This window comes from Lontra canadensis, unplaced genomic scaffold, assembly GCF_010015895.1.
Source record: "Lontra canadensis isolate GAN:19392208 unplaced genomic scaffold, GSC_riverotter_1.0 scaffold23, whole genome shotgun sequence".
Taxonomy (NCBI): Eukaryota; Metazoa; Chordata; class Mammalia; order Carnivora; family Mustelidae; genus Lontra; species Lontra canadensis.
In genome coordinates, this window is record NW_022631017.1 from 23678829 (window position 1) to 23695990 (window position 17162).

Below are 17162 nucleotides of genomic sequence, written 5' to 3' on the forward strand. Positions count from 1 at the left end.
GGTGGGAGAGGAGGAAATGTTAAGGAAATTGAGATTTCATCTGATGAAAAAAGATGGAAAGTAACTCCCAATACACCATCGGTCAATGATCACGTAGTTTTGAGAAGTCCTGGAGAATTTGGTATTGCACTTGATTCCCTGGGAGTTTTACGGCTCCTATGCTGTGGTCACTACCCTCTGTCTCTGTGGTTATAGCAATAATTTAAGAATCAGGAAAATCGGGGTGCCTGGGTGGCTCAGTGGATTAAGCCTCTGCCTTGGGCTCAGGTCATGATCTCAGGGTCCTGGGATCGAGTCCCGCATCGGGCTCTCTGCTCAATGGGGATCCTGCTTCCCTCTCTCTGCCTGCCTCTCCATCTACTTGTGATCTCTCTCTGTCAAATAAATAAATAAAATCTTTAAAAATCTTTAAAAAATCTTTTAAAATCTTTAAAAAAAAAAAGAATCAGGAGAATCATCATGTGTTTTACACATTTTTGACTTACCGTATTGTACAAAGATTGGCAAAACAGGTAATATTCAGAGTTACCACAGGATGCATTATGAATGAGAGTGTAATTCGTGTTGGAACTTGAAGGATAGACATAGTTTAATAGGCAGAGAAATGTTGGCAAAGATGGTTTATTCACTAGACACTGGAAGACACTCTTCTAGGGAGTATATTCTCTAATCCGAACCATGGCCTTCAAGGCAAGTATTATTAGTCCTATTTTCCAGAAGAGGAAGCCAATAATAATGACAGCAAAAATAACTAACACTCATTGATGAGTATCTCTGTGCAAAGCAATTAACTGACTAAAGCCTCACATGAATTATCATACATAAATCTTATAGAAACTCCAAGAAGTAGGAAAGAAGTACTGTATCATCCATGTTTTTTTCAGGTAGAGAAACTGAAATATAGAAAAGTTACATATGGGACCCAAGATCACACAGCTACTCAATACAGAGCCAGGATTTGAGTAGGGAAAGGTACTATGACTCTAAGGCCGGGAGAATGAAACTACCTTTGTCAAGCTCAGAGAGAGAGAAAGTAACTTGCCTGGAAAGGCCCAACCCAGCTTCCCTGGCCCTGCTTGTACTCTTGCCATAGAGTCTAAGAGAGTGTGTGAGCCAAAGCAGAACTGTGAATTCACAGGACGTTTCTATCAGACATGAGAAGGCAGGCAGGCTAGTAAAAGATAAGGCTAGAAACGTGAGTGCGGTAGGGTGATGTGAAGGACAACCTTGAAAGCTAGACAGAGGAATCTTAAGTTTACCTTGTAGTAACAGGAGTTTTAATAAGGAAGATACTGACTGGATATTTTCCTTAGTCCCCCCTTACCCATGGTTTCATTTACCCATGGTCAGCAATGGCTCACAAGCAGATGATCCTCCTTCTGACTTACCATCAGGTCAGTAGTACCCTCATGTATGCCACAGTGCCTCGCTATGTAAGCATTTCATCATCTCACATCATCACAAGAGGGGTGCATATAGTCCAGTAACATATTTTGAGAGAGGGAGAAAGTATATTCACATGATTTTTATTATAGCATATCTTTATAATTGTTCTATTTTATCATTGTCAATCTCTTATGGGTCTAATTTATGAATTAAACTTTATCCTAGGCTCATATGTATAAGAAAAAAACAGTATATCAGGGTTCAATAGGATCAGTTTCAGGCCTCTACTGGGGGTCCTGGAACATAACCCTCCATGGATGAGGGGGAACTGCTATACATGGGAGGATTACAAAGAAAGGAAATTGAACTAGGAAAGCAAATACTTCAGTAGGACATAAACAATTTTGAAAATACTACCTAAGCACCGGATGAAGTAGTGAAAGGCCCTCATGGAAGAGCTTTTCATCTGTGACCATCACCTGAGCCAAGAGATACAGTCTTCTACCTCCTGAGCGCTGGCTGAGTGTTGGTCAAAACCACCTTGATTTTCCTTCTGTTCCAGTCTTCCTTGAATCTGGGTTTGTGTCCTTCTTTTACAGTTTACTTAATACCTGGGTGCTTGGGATCCTATCTTAATATCTTAAAAATAGTAAGCAAGTTATTTTACCTCCTTGTTCATTTCCTTTCTCTGTGGTGCTATCTGGTTCCAGCCTGAGATCACTGAGAACAGAGTTGAGGTTCTGAGCTCATTCCAACAAGGCAGACACTGCCCACCATGGGGCATGTGGGCATGTCTCCAAAGAAGGTCATAGAAAAGACTCTGAGTATTTGGGTTTGTGCTGGGTGTTCTGGGGTAGCTGTAAAGAAGCAGGAGTTTGGGCTGGATTGGGTGCTATTAGGAAGTGGGGGTAATGGATTATTCTAATGAATCTTATGGAGAAGGAGGGAAGAACACAGGTTAGCTAAGCTATAATGACCAAAGGGGCAGTGGTCACTCAGATTCAACAGCAAATGGATCTTTGGTACCTTTGAGACCATGGCTTTGTCTGTGCTTAGAGAAGATTGTTGAGTGGTCTTATTGTCTTTCATAGATCCCTGTCACAGGGTGACCTTGTCTAATGTTACTGTTCTATGACACTGATTGTTCAACAAGGAAAATGGCCCCTCTGTGAGTGCCTGGCCAGGCCCCCTCCTCTCTTTCTTTTCTGTAAACTGTATCTCTGTTCATTGAAATGGGAGCCTTGAACAATTGGGCAGAGTTCATCTTGACTCTACCCCTTACTGGCCATGTGATCTTATGCAGGTTTTAACTTTCTTTGAACCACAGTCTCCTCAGACACAAAACAAAATAACATTTACCTCATAGAACTGTTTTAAGAATTAAGTGTGTGTGTGTTGAGGGGGACCCTGGCACATACTAATTTCTCAGTAAATGACTGCAACTTGCATTGCTTGCCAAGATATTCTGCATAGCACTGGAGATAGATATATAGATATAGATATATCTATATATCTTTTCTAGTTGAACTGGTTTCTTTATCTTTTCTTGGAAGACAAGAAGGCGAAATACTTTGTATATAAAGGAAAACTGTTGTGTTAAATGTGCAACCCCATGATCACTGCAAAACCATTTACTAAAATGTATATGGGATGAAATCTTTTTCAGCACCTGCTCTCACCTCAGCGGGCCCCAGAGAGGCTCATTCAATTGGCAGAAGGCAATCTGAACATGCTCGTGTCAGAAATGAATGAGCTTCTGACCAGGGTAAGTTGGGAGGGTCATGAATCTCCTTACAGGAGATAGATCATGTATGTTAAGGAAAATTAGATCAAATTTCTGAAGTGCAAATCTTGTTGTTTCTAATTCCCAGTTTGGGGGAGAAGTAGATGTATTTTGACTTGATACTTCTGCCTCAAAGAAAATCCTGAAGCTCAGTAGCATCAAAAGAAGTTGTGATTCTTGGGCAGTGTCAAGGACAAGGGCTAAAAATATCAGTGACAATGTATTTTGAAAATTCTATCCAGTCACACATAAAAGTTTTTATCAGTTTTGAATTCCAACAACACTGTCTTTGACTATGTAAGGAAAAAGAAAAACAAATGAAAATACTTACAGGCGCTTTGATCTTATCACGGGATATTTGCATTTGTATAGAAATACAGTCGAAATGTATTCCTAACAAAAGAGGAAATCTTTATTGTGAAAATCCAAAGCATTTAAGACACTTTGAAAAGTTAGAATGTAAAGTCCCTGTTACATTTATCGGACTTTTTAAGAAATTGGGTGTTTTAAACTTTAAAAACCTGAAGAGGGTCATTTCTTTTTGCTGTTAGAGAATGAAGAAAACAACACAAAGTCCGCCATCTTGTGGCCAGAAAAATGCATGAGCAGAAACCTGGCCTGTAATTTAGGGATCCAGTTTGATTATCTAAGAGCTTTAAATGATGAAGAATATTGAAGCTAGAATGTCCTTACATATTATATAGTTCATTTTTTTCATTTTATTAATACTTATTGGGCAGCTACCATGTTCTTGGTACTCTGTCAAAATGACAGACACTGGGAATAGAAGAATAGGAAAAACTGACACAAGCATTGCTCTCATTGATTTGATTATAGCTTAATTATTTAAACCTAGAAACAAGAGCTATTTTACTAGGAAAATCAGACCTTTCTAATGTCTTAGCCTACATCTTTTTTATCTTCTCAGCAGAATCTCCCATAGTGAATAAATTTTTAAAAATAGTCTTCATATATTGGAGAAGTTGAAGGTTACAAGGAAAGTTGATTGGAAAGTACAGATGGTTCCCATATACGCCCTAACCCTACATATACATAGCTTCCCCATTATTAACACCCTCGCCCCACAGTGGTACGCTTATTACAATAAAGCTACACTGACAATCCTTTTCATTCAAAGTTCATAGTGTACTTTTTGGTTCATTCATGGTGTTGTACATTCTATAGGTTTTGAGAAATGTTTACTGACATGTGTACACCATTATAGTATCATACAGAGTAGTTTCACTGCCCTAAAAATGCTCCATGCTCCACCTACTCAAATCTCTCTCCTCTCAAACCCCTGGCAAAGTGATCTTTTTATGGTCTCTATAGTTTTGCCTTTTCCAAAGTACCACATAGTTGGAATCATGCAGTAGGTAGCCTTTTCTCATGGGCTTCTTATACTTGGTAATATCCGTTTAAGTTTCCTCTATATCTTTTCATGGCTTGATTACTCATTTCTTTTTTAGTACTAACTGATATTTTCTGTTGTCTGATTGTACCACAGTTTATTTATCCATTTGTCTGCTAAAGGTCTCCCTGGTTGCTTCCAAGTTTTGGCAACATGAGTAAAGCTACTATAAACATTTGAGTACATAAGTTTTCAATTCATTTTTGTAAGTAACAAGGAGCTCAATCAGTGAATCATAAAGTAAAAGCATGTTTCATTTTGTAAGAAATCACCAGACTGTCCTCCAAAGTGGCAGTGCCATTTTGCCTCCCACCAGCAATGAATATGAATTCCAATTGCTCCACAACCTCACTAGCATTTGGTGTTGTCACTGTTTTGAATTTTTGCCATTCTGTTATGTGTGTAGTTGTAGCTCTTTGTTTTAATTTATAGTTTTCTAATATATGATACCGAACATCTTCTTATATGCTTATTTGCCATCATATGTGTATCATCTTTGGTGAGATGTCTGTTCAGGTCTTGCTATGGACTGAGTGTTTATGTCCCCTCCAAAATTCCTGTGTTGTAATTCTAACTGCCAGGGTGATGATAATGGGCGGTGTGGCCTTTGAGAGGTGATTGGGTCATGAATATGGAACCCTCATGAATGGAATTAGTGCCTTTACAAAAGGAACCCCTATAGAAAAAAAGGTTCTTTTCTGCCTCCTTACCTTATGAGGACACAGTGAAAAATGATACTAGGAAGTGAGTTCTCACCAGAAATCAAACCCACGGGGGACTTGATCAAGTTCAGTTTCCAGAACTATGAGAAATAAACTTTAGTTGTTATAAGCCACCTAATGTATAATATTTGGTTATGGCAGCCCAGATGGACTAAGACAAGTATTTTCTCATTTCCTTTTTATTTGCATTGTTTGTTTTCTTATTTCTTATTTCTTATTATTTAGCTTTATTTATTTAGCTTTAAGAGGTCTTTGTCTATTTTGGATTATAGCCCTTTATCAGATATGTCCTTCACAAATATTTTTCCCCAGTCAGTGGCTTGCTTTCTCATTCTCTCTCATATCTCTCACAGTGCAGAAGTTTTTAAATTTAATGAAGTCCAGTTTATCAATTGTTTCTTTCATGTATAAAAAACTTTGGTGTTATATCTAAAAGTTGTCACCATATTTAAGGTCATATAGATTTTCTTCTATGTTATCTTCTAGGTGTTTTATAGTTTTGTATTTTACATTTAGGTCCGGCATCCAATTTCAGTTAATTTCAATACTATTTTTAAATAAATTTGTTATTTTAATATTGTTTTAGATTTACAGAAAAGTTTTAAAGGTAATATAGAGATTTCCTCTATACTCCATACTCAGTTTCCCCTACTATTAATTTCGTGGTACAGTATATCTGTCACAACTAATGAACTAGTATTGATCCATTATTATTAACTAAAAACTGTACTTTATTCAGATTTCTTCAGTTTTCACTTAACATCTTTGTATTATTCCAGAATCTCATTCTAGGACACTGCATTACGTTTAGTCATCATGTCTTTTAGGCTATGGACTGAGGTTTAGACTTCCTTGTTTTTGACGATTTGGTAGTTTTGACCAGCTCATGTATTTTGTAGGATGCCCCTCATTGGGGTTTGTCTCATGTTTTTGTGATAAGTATAGAGTTATGGGTTTTTGTGGGAAAGGCTAAAGAGGGTAAAGCATCATTTTTATCATTTTATCATTTTTATTACATCAAATTAAGAACCCATGTAATCAGTGTGTCTTATTATCTTGATTACCTGCTAAGGTAATGTTTACCAGATTTGTTTACTGTAAATTTACCCTTTTTCTAAGACCATTTTTATTTGTGCATTCTTCAGATTTTATAACACAAAAGCCTAGAAATAAGAATACTGAAAGCAAAGATCTCTTCAATGAAGTGAGGATAAAGAGGAAATGAAAATCCTCATTTATTAATTAAACTTGTCTCTATCACATTTATAATTAGAAACATAACTAACATGGAAACTTTAAATACTCAAGTCAACATGATCAGTTCTTCCCCTGTGGTCAAGCTGCATGAAAATCAAAAGGTGAATTGATACATATGGAATCATCACTAGGCTACATTACTGAAATATCCAATAGTATTATCCTGAGACCACCAGTACCTTTATCTCATGGCCATGAATGATCCAGCATTGGATGTGGTAGCCATGACTTTCACGGCTACATTAGAGGAGACAGTGCCTTAAATTAGGAGCCCATATAGGAATTACTTGGGGCCAGGTCTCACTTCCAAAGGTTGTGATGTAATTGTTCTGAGGGGGGCAGTAAGTGCACTGGGATTTTCAAGAGCTCTTCCAATGATTCTGATGTCAGCCAAGGTTGAAAACTGTAAGCTTATACTCACCTGATAATTTCAGCTACCATTCTGCAGGAGAGTTCTTTCACTGGTACAGCCAGTCTTTTTTTATTATTAATTCTTTTTATTAACATATAATATATTATTTGCCCCAGGGGTACAGGTCTGTGAATCGCCAGGTTTACACACTTCACAGCACTCACCATATCACATACTCTCCCCAATGTCCATAACCCAACCACCCTCTCCCTACCTGCTTCCCCCAGCAACCCTCAGTTTGTTTTGTGAGATTAAAAGTCTCTTATGGTTTTTCTCCCTCCCAATCCCAACTTGTTTCATTTTTTCCTTCCCTACCTCCCAACTCCCCCACCTTGCCTCTCAAATTCCTCATATCAGAGAGATCATATGATAATTGTCTTTCTCTGATTGACTTATTTTACTAAGCATAATAGTAATTATGCTTAGTAAAATAATAGTTCCATCCACGTCATTGCAAATGGCAAGATTTCATTTCTTCTGATGGTTGCATAGTATTCCATTGTATATATGTACCACTGCTTCTTTATCCATTCATCTGTTGATGGACATCTTGGTTCTTTCCATAGTTTGACTATTGTGAACATTGCTGCTATAAACATTCAGGTGCACGTGTCCCTTCAGATCACTACATTTGTATCTTTAGGGTAAATACCCAGTAGTGCGATTGCTGGGTTGTAGAGTAGCTCTATTTTCAACTTTTTGAGGAACCTCCATGCTGTTTTCCAAAGTGGCTGTATTCCCACCAACAGTGTAGGAGGGTTCCCCTTTCTTCCCATCTTCTCCAACATCTGTCATTTCCTGACTTGTTAATTTTAGCCATTCTGACTGGTGTGAGATGGAATCTCATTGTGGTTTTGATTTGTATTTTTCTGATGCCGACTGATGTTGAGCACTTTTTCATGTCTCTGTTGGTCATCTGGATGTCTTCTTTGCAGAAATGTCCGTTCATGTCCTTAGCCCATTTCTTGATTGGATTATTTGTTCTTTGGGTGTTGAGTTTGATAAGTTCTTTATAGATTTTGGATACTAGCCCTTTATCTGATATGTCATTTGAAAATACCTTCTCCCATTCTGTCAGTTGTCTTTTGATTTTGTTGACTGTTTCCTTTGCTGTGCAAAAGCTTTTGATCTTGATGAAATCCCAATAGTCCATTTTTGCCCTTGCTTCTCTTGCCTTAGACAATATATCTAGGAAGAAGTTGCTGCAGCTGAGGTCGAAGAGGTTGCTGCCTGTGTTCTTCTCGAAGATTTTCATGAATTCCTGTTTCACATTGATGTCTTTCATCCATTTGGAGTCTATTTATGTGTGTGGTATAAGGAAATGGCCCAGTTTCATTCTTTTCCATGTGGCTGTCCAATTTTCCCAACATCATTTCTTGAAGACACTGTTTTTTTTTTTCCATTGGACATTCTTTCCTGCTTTGTCAAAGATTAGTTGACCATAGAGTTGAGGGTCTATTTCTGAGATCTCTATTCTGTTCCATTAATCTGTGTGTCTCTTTTTGTGCCAGTACCATACTGTCTTGATGACAGCTTTGTAATAGAGCTTGAAGTCTGGAATTGTGATGCCACCAACTTTGGCTTTCTTTTTCAACATTCCTCTGGCTATTTGGGGTCTTTTCTAGTTCCACATGAATTTTAGGGCTTTTTTTCCATTTCTTTGGGGGGAAAATGGTGGTATTTTGATAGGGATTTTATTAAATGTGTAGATTGCTTTAGGTAGCATAGACATTTTCACAATATTTGTTCTTCCAATCCATGAGTATGGAACGTTTTCCATTTCTTTGTGTCTTCCTCAATTTCTTTCATGAGTACTTTATAGTTTTCTGAGTATAGATTCTTTGCCTCTTTGGTTAGGTTTATACCTAGGTATCTTGTGTTTTTTTGTGCAGTTGTAAATGGGATTGACTCCTTAATTTCTCTTTCATCTGTCTTGTTGTTGGTGTAAAGAAATGCAACTGATTTCTGTGCATTAATTTTATATCCTGACACTTTACTGAATTCCTGTATGAGTTCTAGCAGTTTTGGAGTAGAGTCTTTTGAGTTTTCCACATAAAGTATCATATCATCTACAAAGAGTAATAGTTTGACTTCTTCTTTGTCAATTCGAATGCCTTTTATTTCTTTTTGTTGTCTGATTGCCAAGGCTAGGACTTCTAGTATCATTTTGAATAGTACTGATGATAGTGGACATCCCTGCTGTGTTCCTGACCTTAGGGGAATAGCTTTCAATTTTCCCCCATTGAGAACAATATTCGCTGTGGGTTTTTCATAGATGGCTTTGATGATATTGAGGTATGTACCCTCTATCCTTACACTTTGAAGAGTTTTGATCAAGAAATTATGCTGTACTTTGTCAAGTGCTTTTTCAGCATCTATTGAGAGTATCATATGGTTCTTGTTCTTTCTTTTACTAATGTATTGTATCACATTCACTGATTTGCAGATGTTGAACCAACCTTGCAGCCTTCCTTGCAGGAATAAAGCATTCCTTGCAGGAATAAATCTCACTTGGTCATGGTGAATAATCCTTTTAATGTGCTGTTGGATCCTATTGGCTAGAATTTTGATAAGAATTTTCACATCCATGGTCATCAAGGATATTGTTCTGCAATTCTCCTTTTTTGGTGGGGTCTTTGTCTGATTTGGGGATCAAGGTAATGCTGGTCTCAAAAAATGAGTTTGGAAGTTTTCCTTCCATTTCTATTTTTTGGAACAGTTTCAGGAGAATAGGTATCAATTCTTCTTTAAAAGTTTGGTAGAATTCCCCTGGGAAGTCATCTGGCCCTGGGCTCTTGTTTGTTGGGAGATTTTTGATGACTGCTTCAATCTCCTTACTGGTTATGGCTCTGTTCAGGTTTTCTATTTCTTCCTGGTTCAGTTGTCATAGTTTATATTCCTCTAGGAATGCATCCATTTCTTCCAGATTGTCAAATTTGCTGGCATATAGTTGCTCATAATGTGTTCTTATAACTGTTTGTATTTCTTTGGTGTTGGTTGTGATCTCTCCTCTTTCATTTATAATTTTATTTATTTGGGTTCTTTCTCTTTTCTTTTTGATAAGTCTGGCCAGGGATTTATCAATCTTATTCTTTCAAAGAACCAGCTCCTAGTTTCTTTAATTTGTTCTACTGTTCTTTTGGTTTCTATTTAATTGATTTCTGCTCTGATCTTTATGATTTCTCTTCTCCTGCTGGGTTTAGGGTTTCTTTCTTGTTCTTTCTCCAGCTCCTTTAGGTGTAGGGTTAGGTTGTGTACTTGAGACCTTTCTTGTTTCTTGAAAAGGCTTGCATCACTATATACTTTCCTCTCAGGACTGTCTTTGCTGTGTCCCAAAGATTTTGAACGGTTGTGTTTTCATTTTCACTTATTTCCATGAATTTTTTCAATTCTTCTTTAATTTCTTGGTTGACTCATTCATTCTTTAGTAGGATGCTTTTTAGCCTCCATGTATTTTAATTCTTTCCAACTTTCCTCTTGTGATTGAGTTCTAGCTTCAGAATATTATGGTCTGAAAATATGCAAGGAATGATCCCAATCTTTTGGTACCTGTTGAGACCTGATTTATGACCCAGGGTGTGATCTATTCTGGAAAATGTTCCACGTGCACTAGAGAAGAATATGTATTCTGTTGCTTTGGGATGGAATATTCTGAATATATCTGTGATATCCATCTGGTCCAGTGTGTCATTTAAAGCCCTTATTTCCTTGTTGCTCTTTTGATTGGATGACATGTCCATTTCAATGAGGGGGTTAGAGTCCCCTACTATTACTGTATTATTGTCAATGTGTTTCTTTGATTTTGTTATTAATTGGTTTATATAATTGGCTGTTCCCATGTTAGGGGCATAGATATTTGAAATTGTTAGATCTTTTTGTTGGACAGACCCTTTAATCATTATATAGTGTCCTTCCTCATCTCTTATTATAGTCCTTGGCTTAAAGTCTAATTTATCTGATATAAGGATTGCCATCCCAGCTTTCTTTTGATGTCCGTTAGCATGATAAATTGTTTTCCACCCCCTCACTTTAAATCTGGAGGTGTCATTTGGTCTAAAATGAGTTTCTTATAAATAGCATATCAATGGGTCTTGTTTTTGTTTTGTTTTGTTTTGTTTTTGTTTGTTTGTTTGTTTGTTTGTTTGTTTTAATCCATTCTGATATCCTGTGTCTTCTGATTGGGGCATTTAGCCCATTAACATTCAGGGTAACTATTGAGAGATATGAATTTAGTGCCATTGTATCCCATAAGTTGACTATTACTGTATATTGTCTCTGTTCCTTGCTGATCTACTACTTTTAGGCTCTCTCTTTGCTCAGAGGACCCCTTTCAATATTTCCTGTAGAGCTGGTTTGGTGTTTGCAAATTCTTTTAATTTTTGTTTGTCCTGGAAGCTCTTTATCTCTCCTTCTATTTTCAATGACAGCCTAGCTGGATGTGTTCTTGGCTGCATATTTTTCTCATTTAATGCTTTGAATATATCCTGCCAGTTCTTTCTGGCCTGCCAGGTCTCTATGGATAAGTCTGCTGCCAATCTAACATTTCTACCATTGTATGTTACAGACTTCTTGTCCTGAGCTGCTTTCAGGATTTTCTCTTTGTCACTACAACTTGTAAGTTTTACTATTAGATGACAGGGTATGGACCTATTTTTATTGATTTTGAGGGCAATTCTCTGTGCCTCCTGGATTTTGATGTGTGTTCCCTTTACTGTATTAGGGAAATTCTCTGCTATAATTTGCTCCAATATACCTTTGGCCCTCTCTCTCTTTCTTCATCTGGGATCCCAATTATTCTAATATTGTTTCATCTTACGGTATCACTTACCTCTTGAATTCTTCCCTCATGGTCCAGTAGTTGTTTGTCTCTCTTTTGCTCAGCTTCTTTATTCTCTGTCATTTGTTCTTCTATATCACTAATTCTCTCTTCTGCCTCATTTATCCTAGCAGTAAGAACCTCCATTTTTTATTGCACCTCATTAGTAGCTTTTTAAATTTCAATTGGTTAGATTTTAGTTCTTTTATTTCTCCAGAAAGGGATTTTACTTCTCCAGAATGTGTTTCCCTAATATCTTCCATGCCTTTTTGGAGCCCAGCTAACACCTTGATAATTGTCATTTTGAACTCTAATTCTGACATTACCAATGTCCATATTGATTAGGTCCCTAGCCATCAGTACTGCCTCTTGTTTTTTTGTTTGTTTGTTTGTTTGTTTTTGTTTTTGTTTTTGGTGAGTTTTTCTGCCTTGTAATTTTATCCATATAAGATTATATGCACGGGAGAATAAAATACTAAAAGGCTGGCAAAGACTCCAGAAAAATGTATGCTAACTAAATCAGAAGAGACCCAAAACGGGGGAGAGAAGAAAGGGGGAAAAAGAAATAAAAATTAAAAAAATTTTAAAAAGCATATATATACTTTTTAATGATTTTGGGTGTGTTCTGGTCTCTTAGAAGAAACTACCTTCCAAAATATTAAAGAAAGAAAAACATATATATATATATATATATATATATATATACAAAAATAAGGGTAAACATATTGAAGGAATGGACTATGACTGTAAATATGAAAATTTCAAAAAAATTTTTTTAAAGGAAGGGATAAGTTGGTTGGAAAAAGAAAAAGCAAGAGAGAAGAGAATGTGAGCAGGCTGGAGACTAGAACAGAGCCATGTGCTAGATTTATGGTATATTTTGATCTATTAGAAGAAATTGTATACCAAAATTTTAAAGAAAAAAATCTATATGTATACAAAAACTAAGGTTAAATATAATGAAGGGGAAAATATGGCTATAACAATGAAGATTTAGAAAGATTTTTTTTAAAAAGTCATTGTTAAGTTAAACTAGTTTTAAAAAATTAAAAGAGGAAAGAGGAAAAGTTAAAAAAATAGAATGAGGGGGCACCTGGGTGGCTCAGTGGGTTAGGCCTCTGCCTTCGGCTCAGGTCATGATCTCAGGGTCCTGGGATCGAGCCGCACATTGGGCTCTCTGCTCAGCGGGGAGCCTGCTTCCCCCTCTCTCTCTGCCTGCCCTTCTGCTTGCTTGTGATCTTTCTCTCTGTCAAATAAATAAATAAAATCTTTAAAAAAAATAGAATGAGAAAAAATAAAATTAAAAAAATTAACTTTGCAAGACTAAAGGATCATGGGGAAAAAGTCATGAATTCTATGCATTGCTTTCCCTTAGCTCTGGAGTTCTGTTCTCATTGATCGGTGAACTTGGTCTTGGCTGGATGTTCTTGCTGATCTTCTGGGGGAGGAGACTGTTGCCATGAGTCTCAAATGTCTTTGCCCAAGGCAGAATGCACCACCCTTGCCAGGGGCCAGGCTAAAGCAATCTGCTCGGGTTCACTCTTGCAAGCTTTTGTTCCCTGAATGCTTTCTGTAGACCTCTAGAGAACAGGAATGAAAATGGCAGCTTCCCAGTCTCCAGCCTGGAGGAGCCAAGAGCTTGCAGCCCTACTTCTCCGTGTGCTGTCAGAGAAAAGCAGTCAATCCCTCCCATCTCCCTGGTCTCCAGCTGCACTCCAAGCTCACTCAGCCTGTGACTGAGAATTTCTATTTCTGGCGCAATGCCCTGTTTGGAGTCTCCAAACCCAGCAGATTGCTGCCACACACTCCTGCACCACTCCTCCCAGAGAATGAAGGAGGGGGTCTCTCTGATCTGCCACTTATGGGGTCCATGCTCAAAGAACAGTGGCCTGACTGTGCCTTGGATCTGGTTTAAGGTAACCCCAATCTGAGAGCCCCATCTCTGTAGTCAGCTTCCCTGCTCCAATGCCGGGGTGTTCTGCCACACTCATACACCCCCAATCCTTCTGCATCCCTGCGGGACCTGAGACCACGCTCTCCCCACAAGGGTTCCACCCCCACTTAGCCTCTGGAGCGATGTCCCTCAGTGGCGCAGATTTCTAAATGTTCCAATTTTGTGCCCCGCTGCTCCACTGCATGCCAGGAGCCAGCCCCTCCTCCTCCCCACTGTCTATCTTCCCGTCATTTTGGATTCACTTCTCCACATGTTCTACCTTCCAGAAAGTCGTCAGTTTTCTGTTCATAGAATTCCTCCTCTTCTTCTCTTCTATCTCCTGTTGAGTTTTCAGATGTTCAGAATGGTTTGATAACTATCTAACTGAACTCCTGGGACCTGATGTCATTTCAGTCTTCTACTCCTCTGCCATGTTGCCTCCTTCTGCATAAAACTTTTTTTCACAAAGTGTTATGAATAGTTGTGAAAGCACTCTTTTATTGGGGAAATCATCTTTTAAAATAGCTTAGAATGTGTCCTGATCCTTGAAGAGCTTTATGACTTCTGAATAATTAAAACATTATGTTTTGGTAGTTGAATAGACTGAACCTTGGTCCAGCTAATGGTAGAATGCAGGGAGACCAGCCAGTCTTTTTGATGTACTTTCTTTTCTTCTTTGTTTGTTAACTAGTTGCTTTATGAATAATACATTCGTTAGATTTGTTAAAGCATTTGGTGAGTCTCATCCTACATAGCTGGTGTAGGAGCTTGCCCTTTCTCCTACAAGTGCTTTTATATTTTATGCCCATTTTTTTCTTAGAGCAATCTAGTTCTCTAATACTGTGATAAAGAGAATCATATTCCTCCCCAAACTAACACTTAACATGCATTTTGTATAATTTATAGTGCAAATATTACATAGGCAAAATATTACATAATCACATATCCCTTTCAGTGTATTTTGATTTATTGCCATCTGATTTCCCTCTTGAAATGTAAGTTTCTTGAACATAGGAATTAAATTCAGCATATTTGAACTGTGGGTAACTACTGAGATGCTTTTTGATGCCAACTCCACATACCTCCATAGCTACTGTTCTTAGTTCTCTCTTCTGTTTCACAGCCAAAGTTTTTGAAAGCCTTGGAGACAGTTCTGCATTCACTTCTCACTCCACTGCAATTTAAATTTCCTCTCCAAGCTTGCTACTAAAGCTATTTCTAGATGATAACCGATGACAAGTTGGTCATTAAATCCAATGAAAACTTTAATTTACTTGAACCCACTTTAGCAATTGTCATTTTTGATCCTTCCTTCCTTCTTGACCTATTCTCCTCTAGTTTACTCTTAATTCTCTGTCCTTTTATTCTCAGGCTCTTACTCTGCCCATCCCTTAAGAGTTGGTTTTCTTGGGGTGCAGTCATCAATCTACATCTTTTCTCACTTGTAAATTCTTTCTTTGGGCTTTAATTGCCATGTATATGCTGATGATTCAAAAATCTGTATTTTCTTTTTTTAGTATTTTATTTATTTATTTGACACAGAGAGAGATCACAAGTAGGCAGAGTGGCAGGTAGAGACGGGGGGGAAAGCAGGTTCCCTGCTGAGCAGGGAGCCCGAATGTAGGGCTCTATCCCAGTACCCTGAAACCATGACCTGAGCTGAAAGCAGAGGCTTAACCCACCGAGACACCCAGGTGCCCCCAAAATCCATATTTTCAAGACAGACTTTATTCTGCTTCAGTCCCAAAAACCTAGCTGCTGATTGGACATCTCAAATTAAACTCATCATCTTCCTCTTAAAACCCATACTTTCTCCTGTTTAGAGCATCTCAGTAATTTGTCCTCCAATATGTAGCCAATTCTCCACCCCCCAAATTAATAAGTTACCCTTTACTCCACCTTCATTTTCAACCGAATCCAGTTCAGTTTCCTTGTATGATCTCTTGAAGCCATCTCCAACTCCAACCAATTATTAATCATATGACAGAGTAAATTCTCCAAATCATGGATCTCATCATGTCACTCTCCTTCAGATTCTACAACAGCTCTCCATTTTGTTTAGTATGATATATGATGCTCTTCCATTGTGATCTGATTCTTGCTTAACTTCCCAACTTCATCTTTCCCCATATTACAACCTGGTTATCTGGACCCTGATGCATTTAACATATAAGGCAGAAAGCTAGAAATTTTCCTTGGTCCTTTTTCTTCCTCATGGGCCTCCCACTTATTCAACCCATTACCAAATGTGGGGGATTGCTCTTCTTGTGCAGATCTCCTCTCCACTACCCAACTCTCATTCCATCTCCATAATCTTTAGTTTGAAATGACCACAGTGGCTTTCTAGCTACTACTTCTGCTTTTACTCTTGTTTTCCTTCCACTCTGTTCTCTACAATGTAGCCAAAATACACTTTTGCTATTCCAGATTTGAAGATGTCACCTGAGTGCTTAAACTCATCCTCCCAACTTTTCATTGCTCTTAGGTTAAAGCCTAAAATCCTCTTGCTGGCCGCATCTCCTACCACCTGTGCTTCTGGCCATCTGCATTCCAGCCATACTGCCCTTCAGTTACCTCATCCCACCACAGCCTTTCCACATGTTTTTTTAACCTTTGAAGTAAATCACCTTCTCCTGTATCTTGTTAACTTCTATTCATTCCAGTTCACCTTTCAAACCTCAGCTTATGGAAACCTGCCCTATGAGAGCTATTTTAGGTGTCTTACACTACTGTCTTATACTACTGTACTTTTTCTTCAGTTTGTAATTATAAATTTATTTTCATGATCATTCAACAAATACTTCTCTACTCTATCAGACTATAGGCTTGAAAAGCGCAGGAGGTATGTCCTTTAATTTTTTTTTTTCTCACCACAGTATCACCGATGTCATGCACAAAGTAGTTCAGTAATTTGTTTAATTAATTAACTGTGAATAATTTAATAGCATTTGAACAACTAGATGACAAATAGAAAAACTCAAAATAAGCATTGATTTTTTTAATGTCTCAAAAATACACTAAAATAAAGCATGTATTTATAATTATATTCAGTTGGATGTTTTATTTCCTTTGATAAACATCTCCTAAATGTTTATCCATAAGGTAAAAATAATATGTAATAAACTGAACTATATAAAATATCAGAATTCAGCTTTATTTTCATTGTCTTTTACTGCCTATTTAAAATCAAATTTAAATCAAATTATTTTGGAAATGATGAACTACTTTTTAAATGACTTAAGTGCCAACAATATTGTATGTTTACCTTATTTATAGTGTTAAGAAGTTTAAGTTGTCAGCAATGTTTTTTATTTCTGCTATTATATTTTAAAAGAGAGAGAAAGAGAATATCAAGCACATCATACTTGTTCAGTTTGGAACTCTTAAAACTGACACCTGAACTATTTAGGGAGAAATTGTATAGAAGTCACTTATTACCATT

At 37.4% G+C, this 17162-nt stretch overlaps 1 protein-coding gene across 5 annotated transcripts in view; it reads left to right on the forward strand.

The window, feature by feature from the left end:
* LAMA2 (laminin subunit alpha 2) overlaps positions 1–17162 on the forward strand; it is a 634066-nt gene that overhangs the window by 471571 nt on the left and 145333 nt on the right. For all 5 annotated transcript variants that reach the window (XM_032862519.1, XM_032862522.1, XM_032862520.1 and 2 more), the window contains one exon: positions 3053–3151. In XM_032862519.1, coding sequence (XP_032718410.1) covers positions 3053–3151 — 99 coding nt within the window. The remainder of the gene's footprint in view (positions 1–3052; positions 3152–17162) is intronic.